Source organism: Gloeophyllum trabeum, assembly GCF_000344685.1.
Source record: "Gloeophyllum trabeum ATCC 11539 unplaced genomic scaffold GLOTRscaffold_00006, whole genome shotgun sequence".
NCBI classification, from domain to species: Eukaryota; Fungi; Basidiomycota; class Agaricomycetes; order Gloeophyllales; family Gloeophyllaceae; genus Gloeophyllum; species Gloeophyllum trabeum.
In genome coordinates, this window is record NW_006920415.1 from 435,177 (window position 1) to 459,772 (window position 24,596).

The following is a 24,596-nucleotide window of genomic DNA, read 5'->3' on the forward strand; positions in this document are numbered from 1 at the left end:
GCGGGCGCGACTTTCTGGATGAACTTGGAAGGAGCGTTCGGCTGAGCTGGAGGGGCGCTAAAGAGCGTGGGATTGACTCCGGCAACGCCCGGTAGCGCACAAAATCGAGAAAGAATTTTCTCTCCGCTAAGGTTGTCCTCTTCGCCCCTTCTCTGGGTTGTATTTGTACTAATGTCGCGTCTAATAGTCAAGAACCTACCACCCTATGCCACGCCGACCGAGCTGAAGTCCCATTTCCTTCGCAAGGATGGGCCAGGCGGGACGATTACCGATGTGAAGGTCGCGTTCAAGAAAGACGGTACGTCGAGACGGTTCGGGTTCGTAGGATTCAAGACGGAGGGGGAGGCGCAGAAGGCGCGGGATTGGTTCGATAAGACGTTCTTGGGGTCGTCGAGGCTGAGCGTTGCCGTCGTCGATGTGAGATTTCGTGAATATCTCGCGTTTTTTTCCCCTGAAAATGGAACCTTGGTAGGGCGTGAAAGACGCGCCTGCGCCCAGGCCAAATAAGAGGCCAAGGCTAGGGCCCTCACCTCACGAAGAGGGTGGCAAGCCTGCCCCGAAGGAGAAGAAAGCAAAAGAGACTGGCGATGAGCAAGCCAAGGAAAAGAAGTCGGGCAAGAAGGAGAAACAGCTTGAAGAATTTATGAAGGTCATGCAGCCTCGAACGAAGGGTCGGACATGGGCCGACGACGTTACGGTTACAGAGCCAGCCCATCCCTCCTCTGATCAGACGAAACCGAAGAAAAAAGACAAGAAGAAGAAGGCGGAGGATGTTGAGATGCACGACGCCGAACGGGCAGGCGGTGACGAGGAGCCCAAAGAGGAGGGGATATCCGACCTCGAATGGATGAAACGCAGGATGAAGGCCGTCGCCGTGGAGGAGAAAGTGTTTGAGCAGTCCGACGAGGAGAACGTGGACGAAGAGGAAGATCCGGAGGAAGAGGTAGGCTTCAAGGAAATTCTCTGTCCAGAAAAAACCTTTGAGCCTACTTACACAGGACCAGACGAAGGGGGGGAAAGACATGGACCCGAACAGGGGGACGATCATGCAGACGTCGAGACTGTTTGTCCGGAACTTGGCATTCTCATGTACGGAAGACGAACTGCGAGATTTATTCCAACAATACGGCGAAGTGAATCAGGTGAGCCTTCTTTATCCTCATACAAGACATGAAATGTGCGGTTGGCTTTGCGCGGGATGATAAGACTGAATAGGGACATCAGACCCTCAAGGGGATGCTGATTTATTCGGGAAAGATAGTAGAAACATATCTGACGCTTGCCTTTTCGATTTGTAACGTTTCTGAACTATGACTGACACTTCTCCTTCATTCAGGTAAGCATCCATACCATCCATCCGATTGCGGATGAAAATCTAGTATAGGGACATCAGACCCTCAGGGGAATGTTGATCCATCCGGGAACCTAAGATAGTAGAAATAATCTGATTTTGTTTCTATGTTCAAGAGATTACCATGGTGCTAACAGGAAGCCCTCATAGGTTCATCTCCCTCTTGATACGTCGACGAAGCAACCTAAGGGGTTTGCCTACGTATCGTTCGCCCAGCCTACATCAGCTGTGGCTGCGTACGAGGCACTCGACGGGAGGTCGTTCCAAGGCCGTTTGCTGCACATATTGGCTGCGGTCGACAGGAAAGGGAAGGTGCAGGTCGAGGAAGGTGAAGGGAAGAAGAAGTCGGTGAAGGACGAGAAGGAGGAGAAGAGGAAGGCGCTCGCCGGGAAAGGGTTCAATTGGAGTATGCTGTACATGAACGTGAGTTACTCCTGTTACGGATCACCTGCCACTGTCATTATATGGTGTTTGGTAGAGCGATGCAGTGGTCTCGTCCGTCGCGGACCGGATGAACGTTTCCAAAGCGGACATCCTCAACCCCGAGTCAGACAACGCGGCCGTGAAATTGGCTCTCGCAGAGACGCACGTCATTCAAGAGACCAAGTCGTATCTCGAGGCCCAAGGCGTCGTTCTCTCTTCTTTCTCAAGTCGCGCCCGGTCGGACACGATCATCCTGGTGAAGAATATCCCGTACGGGACTACTGCTGAGCAGATACGAGAACTGTTCGAGCCGCACGGGGAGCTCGCGAGAGTGCTTGTGCCACCGGCCGGTACCATGGCTGTCGTCGAATACATCCACGCTGACGAGGCCAGCAAAGGATTCCGGGCCGTTGCCTACCGGCGATTGGGCAACTCCATTATCTACCTGGAGAAGGGACCGCTAGGCATGTTCCAGGAGACCGCTGAGGAGGTGAAGAAGAAGGCCGGCGGACCGGTGACGTCCACGGCAGTGGCCCCGGTGAAGATATCCGAGCAGGATGCACCGATGGAGGGCGAGCCGCCACTGGCCGCCGGGTCCACGCTCTTCGTGAAGAACTTGGCGTTCTCGACGACGGCGGAGCGGCTGACGCAGGTCTTCCGTAACCTGAACGGCTTTGCGTTTGCACGTGTGCAGACGAAGCCCGATCCGAAGAACCCGGGTGGGCCGCGGCTCAGTATGGGGTATGGATTCGTTGGCTTCAAGACGCCGGAGGCGGCGAAGCAGGCGATTAAGGGGATGCAGGGGTACGTGCTTGATGGACACGCACTCAGTGTCAAGTTTGCTGGGCGCGGTGCGGAGGAGGAGCAGAGCGGTGGGAAGAGCGCCGCGAAGGCGCATACGACGAAGATGATCGTGAAGAATGTGCCGTTCGAGGCGACGAAGAAGGATATTCGGCAGTTGTTTGGGTGCGTACTTCTGATGTGGCTCGTTAAGGCCTGTGCTGATCATTATGCAGATCTCATGGTCAGCTCAAGTCCGTCCGGCTACCCAGAAAGTTCGACCACCGCTCGCGCGGCTTCGCGTTCTTGGAGTTCGTCACGAGGCACGAGGCGGAGAACGCCTACAATGCGCTTCGGCATACGCACTTGCTCGGGCGGCATCTTGTGCTTGAGTGGGCCGAGGAGGGCGAGCAGGATATTGATGAGCTACGCAAGAAGGCGGGTGTGGGTTATGGTGGAGGCAAGGAGCTGCCTGGTAGGAAACGTAAGTTGGAACTGGGGGATGAGGATGCCGGTGATGCTGGCGGTGGCGAGGAAGACTAGTGTCATGTAGACGTGGACGTGCTAATTTATTATCGGATTTCTGTGCTACATCGTACCGGTACCTCCATCCTGCATATCCCCCCTGCACGGGGCCCACTCACCCTGCTGCCGACGCGTGCTGCGTGACGGTGTGTGACGCACCGTGTTTAGGCGGTTACGCGTACGCGTTGTTAGCGTGAGTAAACAAGCGAGCGCCCACAACTCTCGCTGTGGCTTCTGCCTGCAGTGGACATGCAGCACGACAATCCTGCAGACTCAGACACGCTGATGGCGTCCCCGCCTTCGAAACGGCAGCGAGGGCGTCGCGAACGGTCACAGGAGACGGTAGATTCCAGGGCAATGCCTTCTCCATACTGGTTCGAGGACGGCGACATAGTTCTCGCCGTCGAGGCGCATACTTGCAAGATTCACAGAGCGAAACTGACCTGCTCGCTCATCTTCTCTGATATGCTCGACCTGCCGCAGCCTGTAGAGACGGACAGCGTGGACGGCTGTCCGTCCGTCACTCTGTACGACTCGTGGAAAGACTGGCTGGTGGTATTGGAGTGGCTGTATGCTCACGAGTGCGTACCCGGTGACATTCGTTCTGTCATACATTCTGACGACTTCGTCGACTTAGCGCGTTTCGGAACAAACCCATCGTCTTCGATGCCTTGGTTGGGGCCCTACGGATATCTACCAAGTACGAAATCTCTGAGCTGAGAGATTGGGCTGTGGCCGAATTATGCGCCCGGTGGCCGCGCGAGCTCGAACTGCTATCAACGCAGAGCCTGCCACACGCTGCAGGTAAGTCAGCCCGCCAAGCCTTACACGCACGTCCTGACGGATACCGTTCAGAGGCGATAAACCTGGCAAGAGAGTGCGACGTCCCGGAAATCCTGCCCGGTGCGTTCTATGCTCTCGCCGTCCAGAAATGGCACTGCAGCGCCGAGGGCGGACGTTCGCACGTTGTCCTCTCCTCCGCAGACCTGCGGCGCATCATCGCCGGCAGGGAGCGCCTCCAGGACTATCTCGTCCAGATTGTCATCGACCCGCTAGGCCGGAGCGACGAGCCCCCGCCGCCCTTCTGCGCGGGCTGTGTACCGCCTCTGGAGCGCTACTGGCGGGAGAAACTGGCGCCCGACCCGACATCTCCCTATGGCTCCTGGCTCCTCCGCGACTTGCTCGCGATGGCCAAGGAGGACGGGCCGATACCGATGCTGCAGACTGTCTGTGCGAATTGCAGTTTCTTGCATTATTCGCTGCTTTATGATCGGATGCGGACTCTGAAGCAGAGTATACCGAGGCTGTTCCAGCTTTGACTCCGGTTTCTTCAAGACGGTATGATGCCAGCTTGTGACGATATCTTAGACTATGCTCTTGGCTATGCTGCTGTTATAGTATGCTTTATATGATCTAATCAGAATTGAAGCCCCTGGCAGCGTGCCACATCACCACGCCAAATCGCACGTAAGGAGCGCCGCGCCGGCCTGGATGGACAAGATGCCTCCAACCTCCCCTATCATATGCCCGACAAGCCCATGCGCAACTGCTCACGACCCCAGCTGGCCTAGGCACGAAGCACCCGAGCACTGCTTTGTGTGGGCGCCCTCCTCGGCGACCTGGGCAATTCGGGCATGACACCCTCTTCTTCTGTGGGAAGCAGTCGTCTGCGCATGAGTACAACATTACTATGTCTCTGCCCGCGAATGGATATGACGAACATCTACTCGCCAGCGCGCCGGCCGCTACTCGGGCAGAGAAGCAGGTGAGCTATGTCCTGTTGCCCGTCAACCACGGGCGACTGAAGTAATCTGGCGTTAGGAAGGATACAACGTGGACCTGCTAGAGGAAGGTAGAGGAGACGAGAGGACGTCTTCTCTCCTTGGCCACGCTCCCACCCCCAGCTATGCCCACGACAACCGCCTCTCGCGCGACACAGAGACTGTCCAAGACTCGCCCACCTCGTCTGAGAAGCCACCCGCCTTGTACGCCCCGCGATCCAAGCCGTGGTGGCGCACGCCCTCTGGGGTAACCGCCATGATTGTGATGGCCATGGTAGTCATTGGCGCCGTGGTAGGAGGTGCGGTTGGGGGAGTGTTGGCGGGGAGGAGCGGTTCGAATGCCCTCGCTGCGAGTGGGAGCGCTTTCACGACGACGACGGCGAACCCGGTTGCGTCGGCGCGCCAATCGGGGACGGACGCGATAACGCGGGTGTCGACTGGCGGCCCTGCTGCGTTCACTTCGCAGGGCGCCCCTGCTTCTGCTTCCTCCTGGTGGAACACAGCGACGGCGAACACGAAATTCCAGTCGATATCGACAACGTCTACTTGGCTGGCCGTGGGCAGCACGAGCTGGCCGGAAACGGGCACGAGCTGGCCGGGAACGGGCACGGGGGCTTGGACAGGAACTGGTGGCGGAACGGGAACGGGAACGACCGCAGGGGAGGGGACGGATGGAGGCGTTCCACCTACACCCATGCCTACGCCTGCTACTACGCCGGCGCGCATTGTCGCGTTCACGTCTGTCTGAAAGGCGTCGTGCTTCCTATTGCGTTGCTAATACCGCGATCTGCGCTCGAACTGTAGGGAAATAGTCATAAAGCGCCGAAATCTTGATGATGCGTTTTGCCATTTTTACTTTACTTTTTACTTTCTCTGATATTGAGAGCTGTGACGAGAAGAGACAGATGCATGATGGCAGATGGGTCACTTGAGCTCGACAAACAGCACACCACCGTTTCTTGAGCTCAGATGGCCCGTCTCCCGTATGGCTTGCTCGCGTGGTGGCTGCCCTTGGCCTCGCAATGGGACAATGGACGAGCAGTTTGACTATGCGGATGACGTCGGCTCATGGTCGGTACTTTGGGCGTCTTCTGCGTGCGGTGGAAGTGTCCTGGACTGCACCTTGAGTTCCAGCTGAATTTCGGAAACATGTGCGTCCACAACGCCTCGGGAAATCCCGACCCTTTTCATATACGGAAGCGCTCAAAGTACTAGTGCAGCCACTTCGTCCTGTATGTAGCAGACTGAGATAGCGGCGGGGAAGGATTCGTCTGCGTTCTTGCCGTCGACCGCCATCCTTGCTGTCGTCTTACCATCCGCTTGCGCTGTTCAACATGGCTGCCCCTGTAGAGTGCGTTGTATGTCTGGATAAATGCGTGAGACTCACGTCGTGGTTAATTAATATTATAGCGACCTCAACAAGGCTTATATCCAAGCTCAAGCCAAACCGAGACCAATAAAGCCCAAGCCGGGCCAGCATCTCGACGTCTTTCCCGCCCGCCTTCCCCGCCGTTGCGAACCTCCTCTCATTTGCTGCGTGGTGGAGAACCTGCGGCCGCCAATGTACCTCCTCGGTTGGCACTTTACCCTGGAGGAATTTGTGGCCCGCTTCGGCAAAGGCAACCCTGTGCATGTGTTCAGGGACCGCATCCAAGAACCCTTCTACGCGAAGCACAAGGGAATGAATGTGTGAGTATATATTGTGTTACAGTAAGCTTCGCTGACGGCTCGCAGGCCCGGTCCCTCGCTGGACACCACCTCACGGAGCTACATAGTATTCGTGGGTCGAACTCAGCACCGGGCGCACTTGAACTTGCCCCTGAGGACAAGTCGGTTGAAGGTACCAAGGCCTTGCTCGGAGAGACTTCCGACCCTGAGGGGATTCGTATCCCTTTGGCTACCTGCTTATCAGCTGTTTAGAAAACAAGTGGTCGTCTTTTGTGCGTATTTCTTCCTACCAACGAGGTACATCATAAATGGGCATTCTTGTAGTGTGCTGCGAGTTCCGAGGCTGAGAGACCGAATGCGCGTCTCAGCGATGAGGGTCAGAACTCCGGTATATAAGATGCAGTCAGCCGCCATTTACACCCAGGGTTCCCGAGACTCGAGCATTCTGACCTTTACACTTCTCTGCATCCTGTGGCAGCCACCTTATACCCTGCTATCCCTCCCTGTCAGGTCGGCATGCATGGGGCCTATCAGTCGAGATGAGACTCAATCTTATGCACTAAACAAAGCTCCTCGATGCTGCGGCCCAGACATACACTCAGTCCAAGCCACAGTCGTGAGAAACTGTCCCAAAGTGGAATAGGGCGGGGCACCATCAGCAGCGCCTCTTTGGATCCGTCAATGCATGGGCGCTCGGGGCGGTGTTCACTCCCAGCTCTGCGGCATACCGCCTCCACGACGCCAACGCGTTCGTCGTCTTTCTTGACACCAACAGCGACGACGGTCTGCGCCCGATGACACAGACCGACCCAGCGAGCGGCTACGACCGCGGGCTCTTGGCTAGCGCGCCGGTCGCCACCCGCGCTGCAAAGCAGGTGTGTAAATAGCCGTTCATCTGATTGTGGATGCAGACTGATGGCTTGGACTTACATGTAGGGCGGCTACGACGTTGACCTGCTAGACAAAGACCCCTATACCGGCAGACCCTCGGCGTCCTCCAGCAGGCACACGCTCCCGCGCTCTCCTGTCCAGGCAGAACAGGGTCTTCCGCCGCAGGAAGACCCGCTCTATGCCTTTGCCTCGCCGAACAACGCGCGAAGGAAATCGTTCTGGCGGACGCGCAACGGGATCATCACTATCTCCGTTGCGGTCGGCATCTTCATCCTCGGAGCGGTCCTCGGAGGTGCTATAGGCGGAACAGCGAGGAGGAGGCACCAGCACTCAGACTACAACACGTCCCCGGGCGCCTCGGCGCCCGCGGGGTCCGACGGCTCCTCCACCGCCGCGTTACCCTCGTCGACGATGTCGGCGCCCGAGAGTGGTGGCGATTCCACCAGCATGACCGCGCCTCAGGGTACCGGCGGTGTGTCGTTACCGGTCGGGACGAGTACTTCTGTCGCCGGAGGGATCGCGACAGACCTCGTCTTCACCGCCATGCCTGTACCTACGTCTGTCTCCGATTCGGGCGTGCAAGCCTACGCGGCTGACTCGGGGTCATGAGTTATTATGGACGAGATACCCTGTGTTTATGGCGTCTATTACACGGTCATTGCTCTAGCGACATCGCGTTCGGTAATCTTTACTGGATTCTTACGGCTGTATTTACGTTCAGGAGGGCGGATGTCATGGGAAGAATGGGCCTTCCAGCGGCGGACAAGTTCGCACGACGATTTTATATGTACTAGCCATTCAACCCGAGACGGACTAACCATTCACTATCACGCGCTGACATTGTCCAAGCAAGAACCAAAGTTCGTGCTCCTCACACCCAGAACCCAATGCTAATCAGCCCTAAACTATAGGCAAGCCCCCATACCGCCCACCCAACACCGTATTCCCGGGCGACAGTGCGTTTGGCGTCTGGGGGTACGTCACATGCATACTTGCATGATGCGCATCCGGCGTTGCAAGGGACAACGGATTGTACTGGTATCCGCCAAACGGCATCTGCCGCCCCTCACTTGTCAGGGTCGTCGGCGAGAGCATGCTCGACGGCGCGGGGCTCGTCGCGCCGTATCGCGTGGAGGAGTCAGAGGCCTTGAGGCTCTCGGCTGCCAGTGGGTACGTCGTGGGGTCTGACGGATCCTAAAGTGGCGATGTCAGTGAGGGCGCGTGGAAGCAAGGATAGCAAGGCGTACGTATAGTTTTTGTGCCGGGAACGCCGGGGTTGGACCAAGTGTAGGCCCGGGGGAGAGCTCTCTCACCGCTGGATCCGGATTCCCTTCAGGATGACCCAGCTTTAGTGGCTGAAGCACTCGCATTGCCATTGCAAGCTCACCTGATGGGCGGTTCGCCCGCCTTCGGCGCATGATAGCAAAGCCAGCAATCGCCAGACCGGCGAGGCCGGCGAATACCACTCCGCCTACGACGCCCCCAGCTATGGCTGCGGTGTGGACGTGCTTCGTCGCAGCAGTGGTGCTGGAAGCTGTTGCGCTGCTCGTGGCGGTTGTGGAGGTAGAGCTTGGGGATGTGGCGTCGGATGGGGCGGTCATCTCGGGGAACTCTGGTTTGGGCGGCGAGATGATTGGATCCTTTCAGTCTTGATATATAGAATGAAGTGCGCTGAGGCTCACCTCCCAGGAGATGCGGGATGGACGCGTTATAGGTGCTGTTAGCTGTCTTGTCGGGACTCAGTACCTTATATTGCCGGGTTCGTCGACAGCGGCTTACATTGCCGGTGTAATTGTAGTACGCCCAGTAGGGCAAAGCTATCCCAGGTGGTATGGTCCATGGAAAGCTGCGAAGACATGATGATTACACTCAGCACTCACATGTAACAGTACGAGAACAGACCCATTGGCAGAGTTCAGGCCAGCATCGGTACACCTTCCTTGCCAATCTGGCCAACTTCCAACAGAGTCGTCAGCTCTCGTTATCGACCACTGGCAAAGCACGCGAGCATGTACTTGTTCCAACCAGCGCCTTGGCATGCGGCACATGCGCTCAAGAGGTTGTAAGCCACGGTGTTGCAGCTGCTAGGACCAGTGGGGATGTAGGCGTAGGAACTATTTATCGCGGGCAAGAATTCCATATCTACAAAGCAATATATTAATTGGTCGAAGATGTTGTCCGTCACCGCGGGCGTATACGCACAGCTCGTTAGGTTCGATATAATGTATGCGAGGTAGCATGGCGACTCTCCGAGGGAATTGGTCACCTACGAGACATTGAATCAGCGGAGCCACAGTAAAGAGTGGTCACGTACCGTAGCATTAGCTATAGTGCAAGTTGCATTGGCAGCACTGGTATTCCCGGTGAGCAGCGCGAGTGTTCCCAGCGTTACTACGACTTTGCGCATGACTGCAAAGTGGTGGTCCTTGTAGAAGGGGGAACGCGTGTTATAGCCCGAGGATCCGCAAAAGTAGACCGAGGCATCCACATGTTCCTTTATGTGGCCGTCAGATTCAACTATACCGAGGCCACCGAAGCAGGCGGGAATAAACGCTGTGCGAGCCTATATTGCGTCCAGCACACCCGAGTTACTGCCACAGGTCGATCGGCGAAGTGGGCATGTCGGGCATAAAGACGCGTGAAGGAGCGGAGGGAACGGTTGATTCGGAGCGATGCTGGTAATTGATGGGTTAGATTCACGCGCACAGGATGCGTCCACACCAGAAGTCGTCAATCCAGTACCCTGGTAGTAACTAGATGACAGGTGAGTACGGGATATACGACACTTACATCCAAATCTCACATGCAGACGTCTCATTTACAGCTCAGGAAGAGCGGAACTCAAAGAGAATTCGGTGTAACGTGATAAGGACATGCTTACAAGTACAGGGACCCACAACATACGGCATCCCCGAAGTATTCATTTATATACCGACCTTGCAATTTCCCTGAACTCGCTTTTGGCACAAGGGCTCCAGGCAGGCGCATAATCCTCAGGAGGCTCTGGGGTGTCAACAAATATCATTCCAAGAACGCTGAATGCACGTTCCAAGTCAACCATAAATAGCACGCAAACCTATTGGGCCTCAGGAAGCCCAGGATAGTGTTCTCCTGGACGTTGCGTTCCCGTGGGGCTCACGGGCAACAGCGAGCTGGTAATGGTAGGAGTATACTCGGGAGGGTCACCGCGGTCCCGCATAGTTGGCGACAAAGGCGACTGTAATATCGCCGGCAATGGCGTCTCCATTGCTCTACCGGTTGGACTCGTCACAGTAGGAGCATGCTCCAGCGTTGGGAATGTAGATGGGTCCGAGGGATCCTACCCAGAAGCGGTGAATAGTGGGTTCGATAGGGCAGTCGAAGAAAATGTGGGCATACATATAACTTTTGCGGCGCGAACGGTAGTCCCACCGAGGCAGACTGCATACCGGGGAGAACATAATCCAAATGCGCCGCTACTCGAGCCGTCAGAACCCTCTTGATACTGAAGTAATCTACGACTACGCACCCATGTCCCTCCGGTGTACTCGTCTCCGGTACGCGAGGACCCCACCGATGGCTAGGGCAGACAGCACTATGAAGAACACCCCTCCAATTACGGACCCGGCGATAACTCCGGCCTCGTTCCATTTTGCCGCTGCCTGAGAGACAGAGTTGGACGTGGCTGAAGTGCTCGTGCTCATCGACGAGTCAGGTGATGTGGTTTGCGATGCCGCGGTGCCAGTCACCTCGGGTTGTTCTTGCATGTCCGATATAAATTTTTACTATGTGGCGGAAAGAGACGTGGAGGCCACACACCTCCTAGGTTATGAGGGATTGACGGGCTCCACCTCGTGTCATTTGCCTACGAGGCTTATTAAAGCTGATCAGCAGAAGAAAGGAGCTTGCTGACGTTACTGCTGTAATTATAATAAGCCCAGTGTGGAACAGCGACACCCGATGGCAAGGCGTAAGGGAAACTAGGGATCGAAATCAGGCACAAGATCACGCCCGGTTATCGAGAGACGGACCCTTCCTGTGTTGTGATGCCATGGTCACTGCATTCTTGCTGCCAATCTGTCCAGCTATTTGGGGCGGTCAGCTCGCTCTTTTAGGGCCGGACCACAGGCATACTTTAGCCATGTCGCACCCTGGCAGTACGCACAAGCGCTGAACATGTTGTAGCTGACGCTGTTGCACATACATGTAGCACCTGGTTCGTAGAAGTTCCCAGGGAGCAATGCCTGCTCCGTGTGGGGTTCTAACACATCTGTCACTCGAGGTAACGGAGAGTTAGCAGAATGAAGTACCTTCACAAACGCTGTTTAGATAAGCTCCTATTAAGCAGGTCGACTGGCCCATGGAATTGTTGTTCTGGTTGGAGGATACATTAAAGGGGGGAAAGGTAATAGTTCAACGACGCACAAAAAATGCAGATACAGTACATTTGGCGTCGGTCATCTGCCCAGCAACACGTCTCCCTAGGAGCACAAGGCAGAACAAGAGATAAGTAGACACCATGTCGAAGGGTGGCAAGAACGCGCGCGAAGGTCGCGCGTGCGTCTCAGCATGGGACTTTATCACGTCGACGACCGAGTCGACCGAGCATCCGGGGCGAATGGGAGAGCTATGAGCGGACACCGGGCGTACTTCCGAACGTAAAGGCCGTGATGTTTGGCGCCTATCGCGACTCGGGTCTCACGGCGAAGGGTTCGTGCAACCTGGCTCATAGCCCCCTGAAGATGTGGAACCCGGACCACCGCGCCTTCAGACAAAGTTCAAGTGTTCACTTTACAAGTTGATATGCATCTCAGTAACTCGCAGGTCCAGGATTCGCTATGAATTGCCATTGATCGCCGGTATAACCAAGGAGGACATATCTGACATCGTATCGTTCACGCCTGAGACACGGTAGACTTCGAATGAAACAAACGGGTCCACGTAGTCAGCATACTTCACGAGAGTTTCACTCAACACATAAAGAGATGCGGTCGGTTAGTCGACGAATACCCAATAGTCCCAGTTTTGTTCTATAGCCAGCTGGAAAGAACGAAATCTCCAAAAGGGGTAAAGGGTGTATGTAGTCTCTTCAGCTCCGTCGAAGTGTTCAAGTCTTCGAGACGGTCGTTCGAAATCGTCCTCAAAACGCGAGCAAATAGAGCTTTCGTTTGCAGGTTTGGTCGCAAAAGACAGGCAGCAACACATAGCCAAGATAACATTGGGCTTCTGGGAAACATCGCAGTGCACTTTGGGACTGAATTGAAGCGACCAAGGTGTGTTCGGAAATCCCCGGCATCCTTCGGAGCTGACGGGACTTCGCTTGATTGGTTCCATCTTGCAGCAAGCAATACCAGGCAGTCCGTAGCGGCAAAGAACAGGGTGATGAGCACAAACGATGCGGACATTCAAGTCGAGAGGGTGCACCCGTAGACGCAGGATATATTCTGCCCCACTCTGCGGGTAGGAGTGCACAAGCTAGGGTCCCCGTAGCATGACTATAATTACAAAGTTCACTTATATGATGATCATAGCGGCGTTTCATCAGATATCCGTCAAGCAGAGCCGCTTGAGCTGCATTCACGATGATGATTCCCCTCCCTTAAGCCTCACCCACTCACTCAGACATAAGCGCTTTCAGTTTCCTTCTCTTCCCTGTATGTCGCACAGCGCGGAAGGCCCGCTTCGCGGGGAGTATGATCAGAGCCTGCTCACAGAGGCGCCTGTCACAACACGGGCTCAGAGACAGGTACGCCACTTGTCATATTCCAAACCTCATCAATAATTGGGGTGAACAGGAAGGCTACGACGTAGACTTGGCCAGGCCTATGACAGCATCCTCCACCGGGCCTTTGACTGCCTCTGGTCTACACGCGCAACGTATTCTTCCTACCTCCGTAGTTCCCTACGAGAAGCCATACTATCTACCAGACACACCGCCGCCAAACCCCTCCCAAACTAGACCCTTCTTCTGGAGGAGCGCCGTGGGAAGACTGATGATCTCCCTCGGTTTCATCCTTATTGTGGGGGGAATCGTAGGAGGCGCAGTAGGAGGGACGGTTGGGAGACGGAAGTCGTCGGACCACGTTGCCGCAGCGGTCAACGCATCATCCACCGGTAGTATGTCTCCTGCTGTTGCGAGCAGTACTAGCCTGCCGGATGGCGCAACGGCGGGGATTGGGAGCGGCCGTAACATTTCGGAAAGTGGCACTTCAATTTCATCCACCGTAACTGAGCCTGTCGTGGGGGCGTCGTCATCTACAACAACCGGATATGTCGGCGGCTCGCCGTTAACCAGCGGAACGAGCGGTAATGGAGTACCGCCTTCCGGCTTGGGTCCACCGCATGGACCATCCCCAAGCTGCTATCTGTTCAACCCCACCTGTTACGTTGCTACGTCTCCGACGACGAGCCCCACTTCATACCCCGGGCCCCAGAGCTGAAGTGAACAGGATTACGAAGTTATACTCGCTGTCTCAATACGACCAGGAGGGCTCGTCGAAATCGTAATAGGTCCGCTAATGCACTGAATAGGTTGTTGTATTCCTTCCGCAGGTATCGTTTTCGTTGGACCAATTGGCATACATCTCGTACTTACAATATACTATATATACGCTTTCGCCATTCCTGTTCTTCATCGTACCCAAGCCATGCGGCTCCTTCTTGAGTTCGCGCACAACTGATGCTCTCCCGGCTGAATGACAACGTCCTGCCGCGGCCCGGGAGGCTAATGGGTAGAAAGCGCTCCCTGCCTTGTATGATCTCATTCCCAGTAATGGTTCGCAAGGGTCAATGCCATTAGATTGTTTGTCAGGGTGTGCACGTGGCAGCAAAGTTCCACATATACTGAGAGGTCTTTAACCTTCGATACTGACGCCTTCAGATAGATCGTACCTGTGCATGTCGAAGAATGCAGTAACTCATGGCTGTACTCATTTATTCGTTAGGTCCCAGATTTTTCATCCATATGAGAACGTTCCTTTTGGCACTCAGACGCACGTTTGAACAACGCTGACAGTGACACCCAAGGGATATATATGAGGCGAATTAGTGAGTATATGTAGTAGCAACAAGTGAACCCAGACCTTAGCGCCTCTCTGTTGAGGCGGAGTCTCTCAGCCAACCACAACGACGCTACCGCATCGGTCGCAACGGACGACGTGATTGAGCAGTCAGCCAATGCACTCCATCCATATCAGCTGTTCGCCGAGGCCCAGACAATATCCGACCACTCAGAAGCTTCGCGGGGCAGAAACTAAGGCCCAAGCGGGACCAACCGAAGTTATATGTCAACTGGGCGAATATCGATGGTCTACTTTCGCCTCATCCTCCACCGACCTCAGCGCCATCTTATAAGTGTCCTACCCCTACAGCATAATCAGAGAGACAGCAAGGAAGGGTATACTTAATGATCTTTGTTTCGCATCCTGATGTTCGTGCCATTGTGGCAGGCACGTGCTCGTGCCACACGAACCCGCGCCACAAGAAGAAAGGGCCCACCTCGCCACAGTCGCAGGTCTACATAAACCGCTACCATCTCTTCCCAAACATTTCTTCTCGAAACCTCCGGGAGTGCGTGAACTCATTTACACTGGTCTATCGAGCTCTTTCCGATATACGAACTTCGGTGGTCCTGTACGCCTCACGCAACATGTTGGACTCCCTCTCACCAGTGACATACTTCGAAGACAACCGGTATCACTATGCCACCTCGTACGCTATAGCTGTGAGTTGTCGCCTTGATTCTAACTTGCCGTGGCTTCAACTTATCCACGACTGTGAAGGTTAAGGCAGCTGCAACGGCGGCGCCTACGTTCTGTATGGCTTACAAAACAGCCGGCTACATCCAAGACCTGGAGGAAGAGTACAGAGGGAAGGATGTCGCGAATGTAAGCAATATGCTTGGAGAGTGGGATACGGGCTCACAAGAGTGCAGTATGCTGATACCGAAGGCTGCCATGGAGCTATGCTAGGGTGCCACGAAGTGGCGCCATACGACGACTGGGAGGAATTGTTCGGAGCGTACTACGCAACCAGCAGTTCCGAAGATGAAGATGAAGCGTGGGATGCCTCTTCATATTCTTCGGGCTGCGACCCCATCGACGGAGATTTGATCGTACTCCATGCCTCCGACTCTTGTTCGGTGCCACACATAATCCTCACACCCGCGCCGCCACAAGACCCCTTCGTTGGATACGCAAACTATGTCAACGCGAGGATGCCTCAGGATCCTTCGTACTTGACGACTCCTGAAATCAGGTGCACGTACTCTCGGCTTGATGAAGACGATGTCGACTGCGGCGAGCTCTTGGAAGAAAGCGAGGATGACGAGTCGGCAGATGAAGATTGCTCGGGATGGGAAGAAGAGAGCACGCCCAGGAATTGCGTATCCAGGTCAAGAGTTGACGGTGTCAAGGGCCTCCCTGATTGGGACATCGGTCTTGTCACTGTCAGCGTCGCGCCGGTGGATTTTGAAGACGAAGCAGGACTTCCGTCAGGCTCCGCGGGCACGCACACGCATGCACGATGGATAGCATCGACCTACTAGACGCCATAGATAACAGGTTCGGTGGTCGATGTACCTGTATAATATGTATCAGAACTATCATTCGTGGGTTTAATAGGGTCTCACAAATAGAGTGATGGTATTACCATCGACCTCTGATAATGAATGGTTGTGTATATGTCCGTTTATTCAACGGTCGAGCAGGTGGAGGGTTGGGATACAGGTTCAGGTACTCAGTAGCTTCCATTTGTCATGTTACCTCTCATCGAAGACAACCTCTGAGCATCTTACGCACTTGTCTAGCCACGTCGTTCGTCGTCCCCAGGAAAGCCACGAGTCCGGTACGTGCGACAGCCGACATGCTCCTGACACCTCAACCTCTCGGAGAGCCTACTTCCAAGTGGATGACCGCGTAAGACGGCAAGGAATTTCGCTCGTTTGCAGGCTGACCCTCCAGTAGTAGCGTACGAACATCGAACGCGTACAGAACAAATGGCAAGAACTGCTGGTTGCTGGACATGTAATGAACGAAATGTAAGGCACTCCAAGGTGCTCACCACAAACGCGATCACGTGAATGGGAAGAGAAATCGACACGGACGCGTCCAATCGCGACGGAGTGATTCTCTCAATCTTCAGATGAGTTAGTACTCCTGTCCGCTTCGGTTTGCGTCCATCCACATCGATTAAGCTGGCCAGCTACGTCGGACGTCTGATTTCGAAGATTGAAGACTCGCCGCTGAGCCCAATCGATATTCACGCGCCTCCAGTCCCTCTCTCGCGCCAGACATGTACGGTCGCGGATAGTGCAGCGGGTAGGTCTTCAGTGGGAGTCGCCAAGGTGTAGACGTGAGGGGAAGGGAGCTTCAGGATGGCCCGCTAGGGCCCGTCTCGCCGTGAATCGCGCAGGACGACTTGGCAAGCCACACCCCAGCGAGGGATCACATCGATCACGAGCGAAGTCATGGGCTCAGGGTCAGGAGTCTAGAGAGTGATGGGAAGAGGAAGCGTGTGAACGTATCCGAAGGCGATAACGCAGGGGACGCGTAAGCCGCACGATGGGCAGAGGGTAGAGAGTATTGCTCTGCAGACTTGACAGCAATGCCTTCAGTACTTTCGTCCTCGAGGACGACACGGGTTTCGCGGCAGCCAGTATGTAGTATCGGTCGTGTCCCGTTGGATTATCGAGTCAACAAAAGAGAAGAAAAAATAGAGAAGGGCGCACATACCTCCGTAACTTGGCCCAACCAACGGGTCGTTGAACACCGACCGCTCCCCCTCCGGGACGAGAAGTCCGATGTGCATCCTTCTCCATCCATAAGCAATTATACTCAATTTGGTCCTGGATTTGTGGTCCTCTATGGATCAACCAATAGAGCGCCGGTACAGGCTCCGATTTCTCCCATTTTCGTCCCGTCTGACCATTGTCAAACCTCCGCCATCAGTAAAAAAGGGCTCGTATCATGCTGGTTACGACAACAATGAAAGCGCCCATGAGGACCGCTGAAGTGTAGTCCTTTGCGGAAGGCTTCCTTGAACATTTTGTCTGGCTTATCTCACCGCTGATTGGCCCGCTGCGTCTTGGGAGGTGATGCTCGCCTAGGGATGAACCTATCAGCTCTGTCAGCGCGCGCAATTGGCTCTCACCGTCGGCGTCCCTGGGGCTTCTGGCCCCTCTAGCCTCCCTCCTCCCATCAATTCAGCGTTCAAGTCTTCCAAGGTTTGATACTCGCCTACGGGTCGGCCAATCAGCCATTGCGAATGTTAATATTCTGCTCGCACCGTGCGGTTCCGAGAAGGTCTTCAACCGCCCTGGTTTTCCTATTGGGTTAACAGAGGATAATGAAGATTTCGGGTCGTCCGGGAGTCGGGACGACTGGGCGGGCCTGCAAGGTATAAAATGGGGACGAAACCGCGCACTTTCCTTCATCCCCACTACATCCAACGTCGTCTAAGACTTACTCGATATCATCCTTCTGACATACCATGTCTTCCAACCCCACCCCTCGCCCCGCCCTCAGTAAGGTGCCTTCGAACACCGGAGCAGCCGACAAGGCCAAGCCTGATATGAAGGCACGTCCTCAGTTCGGCTACCCGCCTTGAAGTTTACCTGACCTCTTCTTCCACCCAGATCACTATGACTCCGGCGTCGCCGACCAAGGGCAATGATATCAAAGTCGCCAGAAAGCAGGTCGCCAAAGAGCACCCGGGATTCGTACGTGGTATGCTGTGTAATGCGATGTGTCTGAGGCTTACCTTTGTACGTAGTTTCCGAAGGGGTCTACCCCCCCTACGACCCCCGACGTCGAGTTCGACGAAGATGATTTCGATTTCAATGGGGGGTTCCACGACTTTTCCCATGGCGCGTCTACCTCTGGAAACAGGGGCCGCGACCAGCAGCCCAAGGCTTTGGGTACCAAGTCCAAGGCCGCAACCTCTGCGAACCTAAACTTGATGCCCAACGCGAAGAACAGCAAGGCATGAGGGGAGGGGCGGCGACAAAGCACGAGGAAAGCGTTCAGGGCATTGGTAGAATGAGCGGGTGAATACGAATATCTGTGATTGATTGATTGTTTTATACGGAGACTTTCCTTGGGAATATATGTCTGTCGAGCGAGACTACGCGGCCACATGAGCCCTCCGGTGCGATATATCGCGCCCTAAGGCGATCTAGGCTCGAAGATACTGAAGAAGGGGACGACCTTGACGTCGAGGGTCATCCCTTCGACTGCTCTTACTGGACAAGGCTGGGGGCGACCCGGGCGTTGGGTACCGTCGTGCACCCACTCCCGATCCGTTGCTTCTACGCGTATCCCCATGACCTATGTGAGGACCAGACACGCCCAAATGGATTTCTACAGAATCCGGGATAATGAATGAGTCGGTAAGCGCACTCGCATGTCCGATGGATGACCAAGGATACTCACTATCGTCCATATGGACCGCAACTAGGCTATGGCACATGCCCGTGCATCTCATGTGTGGCGGCCGTCGATTCTGATAATTATAAAAGACTCAGATATCGCATTGTGTGTGCTGGTCCCACCATGATTTCAACTGTTAGCACTCTCGCCCTCGTCCTGGGACTAGCGAACACCCGCGCAACCTATGGCACTGGATGGATTGTAAGGATCAGTCCGCGACCGCCAGAATGCACCCGAGGGTGACCTAGGAGACGCATTCCCGTGCATGCAAACGTGTTACCTTTTTCCTCATGCGAACTAGCCATCGATTCTCGCCAACGACCAGGGATGGATCGAGCTCCGACCGAAGGATCGAGCAAAGGCTCCCTGATATCGACAGGCTTGTACTCTTGTGGCCTTGGAGCCTGGTCAGGCGGGCGAGCAACGTGATGCCGTAGCAGTCCCAGGTGGATGACTGGTATTGTCGCACTGTGTACGGCATCTCAGCACTGAAACGACGATCTTAGTAGAATGTATACACATCAAGTGCCGATGTTTCCAGTCCATGCCCCCGCCCTCCCGAGGGAACTTGGATTAACGCAGCGTGCCGGGGTCCAACCGAGGCGGGGCGAAACGGCCTTCCACAAAGCCCATTCTGCGCAGTCATCGGGCAACCTTTGGAGTACCGCCTCTAAGTGTTGAAGAACGGACCAACAACATGTAACCCTCTGGCATGCGATAGAACCATACGTCCGAAGGCGCGCTTGCCTTGAAGCTAGGTGACATGTCCCAATCAACTGCGTTTGGTATGGATCTAGTGGTGTGCGTACCGACATCATCGTTATCACGCGCAGCTCTACGGGGAGATCCATCCTACGGCCATCCCGACAAGTACCCTCCATCAAGCACGATGTTCTCTCCGAACTCGTGATTAATTACTGCTGCGGACGTTCGACAGTCCAAAACAAAGGAGCCGGCATACGCTTCACCACGAAAAGTCACGTCGACAGTACCAGAATAACGAACTCTGAGAAGCACTCGGCAGTCGCCCCTTCACCCCAAAATAGCAACAAAGTGGCCTAGTCTGGCAATTTCCCGCGCCCCTCTGCGCGCAACCGCACCGCCAACGCTCGCAATCACGTCCATCGTCGTGCCAACACACGCGAAGCACGCCAGCGCCGGCGGTCCATCGCTCGCCAACGCCCGCATGACGTCGCCTCACCTCATTTCTCCACCGCCAAACGATGAGAAGGGAAGAAAGAAGCCCGTTGGTGCTCGCAGCACAGCGCGCTCCACCACCCCATCTCGCGTATATATACCCCGCCCTCGCCCACACGACCGCTCTCTCACAACCACCCACCGCTGTTTTCTTTATATCTTTCTCGTTTTCTCTTGACGACAACGAATAATCAGTAGACCGCAATACACGAACCCATCATGGCCGCCAACACCCAGGAAAACATCACCCAAGCTGCAGTGTCCGACGCTGTGCGTATCGAGGCTGAGCGTGCTGCTGAGCAGCTTGCCAAAGCTACCGGTGCCACCGGCGCCTCTGTCGAGGCCGGCGTCGACCTGACTGATCTCAGCGAGAGTGAGTGATCGACCGTGCATTCCCATTCCAAGTGCAGATACTGATGCGGATACCAGAGGAAGCTCGTAAGCTCGAATCTGAAGAACACAAAGCCCTCGGTTACCGTCCACCAAAGGGTTCGCTCGCTGCTGAAGCCAAGGCGGCTGCGGCCAAGCATCCCGAGGGATCCGGCGAAGAGCTCAACAGAGCGGACTTGCGTGACGTGGCGCAACTAGACGCCGCTCGAGTGGAGTACGTGCTTTGCATACACTACAATGCGCAGTAACTGACACTCATATCTGGCAGATTGGAGCAGAGCGCTCCTTCGACAGGAGCACTTCTTGACCCTGAAGCGGTGGTCGGGGTCGCCGGCCTTACCGAGAGTACGTGTCCCTTCAAGTGTCTCCCCCCTCCCAGTCGCTGACCTGCGCCTTCAGAGGAAGCCCGCAAGCTCGAGTCTGAAGAGCACAAAGCACTCGGCTACCGCCCCCCTCCCCACTCGCTCGCCGCCGAAGCCAAATCCGTCGCCTCCAAAGACCCCGCCGGCTCCGGCGGCCCGGAGCTCACCCGCTCCGAGCTGCGCGACATCGCGCAACTGGACGCCGCGCGCGTCGAGCTCGAGAACGCCGGCATCATCGACGGCGCGGGCGCGGTGGACGGCGTCGGCGTGGGCCCCTTCAGCGCGAAGGAGGCAAGGAAGCTCGAGAGCGAGGAGCACAAGGCGCTGGGGTACCGCCCGCCGAAGGACTCGCTCGCCGCGGAGGCGATGCGGGAGGCTGCGAAGCACCCCGAGGGCGCCGGCGAGCCTGAGCTGAACCGCGCTGAATTGCGCGAGGTGGCAGAGCTGGACGCGGCGCGCATCGAGGCGGAGAAGGGCGCGGCTGCTGGTGCGACTGGCGGCGTCGTCGGCGTCGCTGTCGACCAGGACGTGAGCTTGGAGGGCCTCAGCGAGAAGGAGGCGAGGAAGCTCGAGAGTGAGGAGCACAAGGTGCTCGGGTACCGCCCGCCGAAGGGCAGTCTCGCCGCCGAGGCGATGAGCGAGGCGGCGAAGCACCCCGAGGGCGACGGGCGCGAGCTCAACAGGGCCGAGCTGCGCGAGCTCGCGAAGGCCGACGCCGTCCTCGTCGAGGCGGAGAAGTCCGGCGTGGCCACGTCACCCACGCTTTCCGCCGCATCGTCAAGTGCGCCCCCGATCGACCTGAACAGCATCAACGCGAAGGAGGCAAGGAAGCTCATGTCGGAGGAGCACAAGCTCCTGGGGCACCGGCCCCCGCCCGGGTCGCTCGCGGCCGAGGCGCAGTCCGCCGCGGCGAAGCACCCCGACGCGCCGGGCGCTGCTGGTGGCCGGGAGCTGAACCGCGCGGAGCTCAGAGAAGTTGCGGCGGAGGATGCTGTGCGGATTGACGAGGCGATTGAGCCGAAGATCCGTAGGGGCAGCAGGGGAAGCCGCGGGAGCACTGGGAGCGTTGGGAGGATCAGTCCGACTGGGTTGACGGGCGCTGCGGCGAAGATCGAGCTCGACAAGATCAGTGCCAGTGAGTGCCCTTCTACCACAATTTCTCTAGTAGACGCTAACGCTAAGGCTCTCTGCAGAGGAGGCGCGGAAGCTCATGTCGGAAGAGCACAAGATTTTGGGCTACCGCCCCCCGCCAGGCTCGCTCGCCGCCGAGGCGCAGAGCGCCGCCGCGAAGCACCCGGAGGGCGTCGCGCCGAAGAAGGAGCTCAACCGGAAGGAGCTGCGCGAGGCCGCGCTCGAGGACGCCGCGCGCATCGAGGCCGAGCGGCTCTCGCAGTCGCCGCCGTCGCTCAGTGCCACGGGCGAGCTCAGCCCGCCTGCGTTTGGTGGGCTCAGCACGGGCACCGCGCCGTCTGGGAATTTGGACCTCGAGCATATGGCGAAGGACCAAGCAAGAGAGCTGCAGAGCGAGGAGCAGCGGATTCTGGGGTACCGACCCCCGCGGGAGTCGATTGCCGCTGCTGCGCAGAGTCTGACGGATCGGATGGATAACGCGCCCCGGGGGATTCGTGTTTGAGTGAGGAGAACGGAAGAGAAGAAGTTTAATCAATCAATTGTAGCATAGTTTCGTCGCATTCGCTTTGCATTTGCATGAAGTCAAGAGATGTATGAATAGAATAGGTTCGAGCAATATATTCTGTTGTCAGAATCATTTGTGGTGAGGTGATAATACGCCGTGGCTCGTGGAAGAGTACGACTTGGCATGAGAGTTCGCCCACTAAGAGCCACGGCGCATACACTGACATACTACTGTCTTCAATACACCTAGGAGCTTAAGAACCCGACTCGAGGCATGGACAGTAGAGAAACCTATAACGTTGCTACCCTCCAGATTCTCGCGTAGGATAGATTTCACGACCCCAGTCTCTTGGGTACACCTCTAGAGCGTATCTTCAGAGTAGGATCATACACATTACATTACAATGTTACACCATTTTGCCTGTGACTTTACAAGTTCCCTCGTTCCGCCTCGACCCGAGCAGCGTCTGCCTGCGCAAGCCCTCTCAATTCCGCACGGTTTAGCTCAGTGCCCCCCGCGCCTTGGGGATTCATGGAGGCTTCAGACTTTGCTTGGGCAGCGAGGGAGTCGGAGGGTGGGCGGTAACCCAGGGCTTTGTGCTCTTCGGATTCTAGCTTCCGCGCTTCCTCTACAGCAGGGGCGGCACTGGTAAGAGACTTGACATGGCAACGTTAAGGGCACAACACGTACTTTCAGTGAGCCCAAGAGCCGGAACAGCGTCCGCAGTTGTGGATGCAGCTTCCTGTTCCAATCTCAATAGCCACGGTTGATTAGCTTTGACAGGACACATCGAGATCAAGTCCATCACTGACCGGACTCTTTCAGCGTCCAACTGAGCGACGTCCCGTAGCTCGGCTCTGACCCTTCTGGGTGTCTCGCAGCTGACATGGTTTTGGCAGCCAGTGAGCCTTTGGGTGGGCGGAAACCGAGAGCCTTATGTTCCTCGGATTCGAGCTTACGAACTTCCTCTGAGCGATTCAATTAGATATGCCATTAAGTCCTCGTGCTCGTCCAGGACTTACTCTCACTGAGGCTTGCCACTACGCTCGTGGTAGACGATGCGCTGGATACGGTCGATGCGAAGGTAGGATTCGTTACAGTGCACGTGTCTTGTGCCGTCCGCTCAATTTCGAGGACGTTAAATAAATGCAGTATCGAGCGTAGACGTCATCCAGGCTGTACTGGTTTGAAGTGTGATTCAGAGACCCAGAGCGGTTCGTCGGTGGGGAGCTCTTATATTCCCCGAGGATGGTTATGGAGCGCTCAGCCTGTATGTCGAGCTTCATAACGTTGGAGCCCCTTGGGAGGGTTATTCTGTATAATTGGCTTGTGGAGAGTCATGGTGAAGTCATGATCAGAGAGGCGGTTTGGTTTCCCGATCCGGAATAGCGTTGTCGCTCGCCATCACCTTGCGATTCGTGCTTCTCAGTGTTGAGCGACCCATCCGACGCTGAACCTCTCAGCGGAAGCCTTGCAGTCTCGGTCTAGTTTGATATTATCCAGAAAGTGCAATCCTCCCTACAAAGTTAAGGACGCGAGTCGCTATAAATGGAAGGTCGAGACACTGTGCGGTAACCCCGCAGCGTCGCGAGGGGCTTCGTCTGAAGTCTGGGCGACTCGCTTCGGAATGGGAATCCTAAGGCGGTGAGGAGGTTGTGTACTCACTGCAATTCATTCGTACACCGGTAACACCACCTCCCATGATCATGAGAAGTTGAATGGTTTTGTATATCAGTACACATGTAGTTTTAATTTTTTGAAACTGAACCCCACAGTATAATACCAAGTGAAGGCTTTGTGTATAGATTGGCCCTTGTCCGGACTCAAAGTGCCACAATGTCATCAATATCGGCGCCTTGCAATGACTGCATGATGAGACAGAGAACAAAAGAAATTTTTCAAGTTGCGTTACGGAGTGAAGACAACTAGAATCATCACAAGTGAAAAACATTGTCCGTGGTTGGGATTGAACCTCCAGCTCACAGCATTGCATCTGAAACAACCCATCACACTAACCGCTGCACTAGCGGCATGCTAGCAATATCCAAAAATAAGATAATATGTTAGTTGGGCAACCGTCTGGGCGCATCCGCTGCAATGGCTCCGCGTCCACTTTGCGAGCCGCTGCGCGACTCGCTTACATAATCTGCGTCCTCAACTTTGTAGGGAGGATTGCATTTCGTGGAA

The 24,596-nt window shown here is 55.8% G+C and overlaps 9 protein-coding genes across 9 annotated transcripts; 7 read left to right on the top strand and 2 right to left on the bottom strand.

The window, feature by feature from the left end:
* Window positions 1–171: 171 nt before the first annotated feature.
* Window positions 172–3,190, top strand: GLOTRDRAFT_75766 (uncharacterized protein; the record flags this gene model as incomplete). The annotated part of the gene is made up of 6 exons (XM_007867496.1): window positions 172–408; window positions 473–943; window positions 999–1,142; window positions 1,502–1,774; window positions 1,830–2,740; window positions 2,791–3,190. The coding sequence occupies 6 exons, from the start codon at window positions 172–174 to the stop codon at window positions 3,095–3,097; spliced, it is 2,343 nt and encodes a 780-aa protein (XP_007865687.1). The 3' UTR covers window positions 3,098–3,190.
* Window positions 3,191–3,436: 246 nt separating this feature from the next.
* On the top strand, window positions 3,437–4,398 carry GLOTRDRAFT_40766 (uncharacterized protein; the record flags this gene model as incomplete). Its single annotated transcript, XM_007867315.1, has 2 exons — window positions 3,437–3,660; window positions 3,717–4,398. 2 exons carry the CDS (start codon window positions 3,437–3,439, stop codon window positions 4,396–4,398), a joined length of 906 nt encoding a protein of 301 aa, XP_007865506.1.
* A 1,796-nt stretch (window positions 4,399–6,194) lies between these two features.
* On the top strand, window positions 6,195–8,253 carry GLOTRDRAFT_121161 (uncharacterized protein; the record flags this gene model as incomplete). Its single annotated transcript, XM_007867497.1, has 4 exons — window positions 6,195–6,211; window positions 6,271–6,549; window positions 7,172–7,403; window positions 7,465–8,253. 4 exons carry the CDS (start codon window positions 6,195–6,197, stop codon window positions 8,026–8,028), a joined length of 1,092 nt encoding a protein of 363 aa, XP_007865688.1. The 3' UTR covers window positions 8,029–8,253.
* Window positions 8,254–8,319: 66 nt separating this feature from the next.
* Window positions 8,320–11,165, bottom strand: GLOTRDRAFT_128839 (uncharacterized protein; the record flags this gene model as incomplete). The annotated part of the gene is made up of 12 exons (XM_007867498.1): window positions 8,320–8,613; window positions 8,667–8,749; window positions 8,807–9,031; window positions 9,102–9,147; window positions 9,199–9,265; window positions 9,322–9,375; window positions 9,435–9,561; window positions 9,622–9,685; window positions 9,734–9,913; window positions 10,559–10,738; window positions 10,798–10,874; window positions 10,928–11,165. 12 exons carry the CDS (start codon window positions 11,163–11,165, stop codon window positions 8,320–8,322), a joined length of 1,635 nt encoding a protein of 544 aa, XP_007865689.1.
* A 1,889-nt stretch (window positions 11,166–13,054) lies between these two features.
* GLOTRDRAFT_128840 (uncharacterized protein) lies at window positions 13,055–13,838 on the top strand (the record flags this gene model as incomplete). Its single annotated transcript, XM_007867499.1, has 2 exons — window positions 13,055–13,144; window positions 13,194–13,838. 2 exons carry the CDS (start codon window positions 13,055–13,057, stop codon window positions 13,836–13,838), a joined length of 735 nt encoding a protein of 244 aa, XP_007865690.1.
* A 1,208-nt stretch (window positions 13,839–15,046) lies between these two features.
* On the top strand, window positions 15,047–15,943 carry GLOTRDRAFT_93219 (uncharacterized protein; the record flags this gene model as incomplete). The annotated part of the gene is made up of 3 exons (XM_007867500.1): window positions 15,047–15,121; window positions 15,180–15,330; window positions 15,369–15,943. The coding sequence occupies 3 exons, from the start codon at window positions 15,047–15,049 to the stop codon at window positions 15,941–15,943; spliced, it is 801 nt and encodes a 266-aa protein (XP_007865691.1).
* A 2,094-nt stretch (window positions 15,944–18,037) lies between these two features.
* Window positions 18,038–18,384, top strand: GLOTRDRAFT_128842 (uncharacterized protein; the record flags this gene model as incomplete). The annotated part of the gene is made up of 2 exons (XM_007867501.1): window positions 18,038–18,115; window positions 18,169–18,384. 2 exons carry the CDS (start codon window positions 18,038–18,040, stop codon window positions 18,382–18,384), a joined length of 294 nt encoding a protein of 97 aa, XP_007865692.1.
* A 1,856-nt stretch (window positions 18,385–20,240) lies between these two features.
* Window positions 20,241–22,406, top strand: GLOTRDRAFT_128843 (uncharacterized protein; the record flags this gene model as incomplete). The annotated part of the gene is made up of 5 exons (XM_007867502.1): window positions 20,241–20,394; window positions 20,451–20,625; window positions 20,680–20,756; window positions 20,811–21,908; window positions 21,967–22,406. 5 exons carry the CDS (start codon window positions 20,241–20,243, stop codon window positions 22,404–22,406), a joined length of 1,944 nt encoding a protein of 647 aa, XP_007865693.1.
* A 431-nt stretch (window positions 22,407–22,837) lies between these two features.
* GLOTRDRAFT_128844 (uncharacterized protein) lies at window positions 22,838–23,297 on the bottom strand (the record flags this gene model as incomplete). The annotated part of the gene is made up of 3 exons (XM_007867503.1): window positions 22,838–23,037; window positions 23,100–23,147; window positions 23,222–23,297. 3 exons carry the CDS (start codon window positions 23,295–23,297, stop codon window positions 22,838–22,840), a joined length of 324 nt encoding a protein of 107 aa, XP_007865694.1.
* Window positions 23,298–24,596: the final 1,299 nt, after the last annotated feature.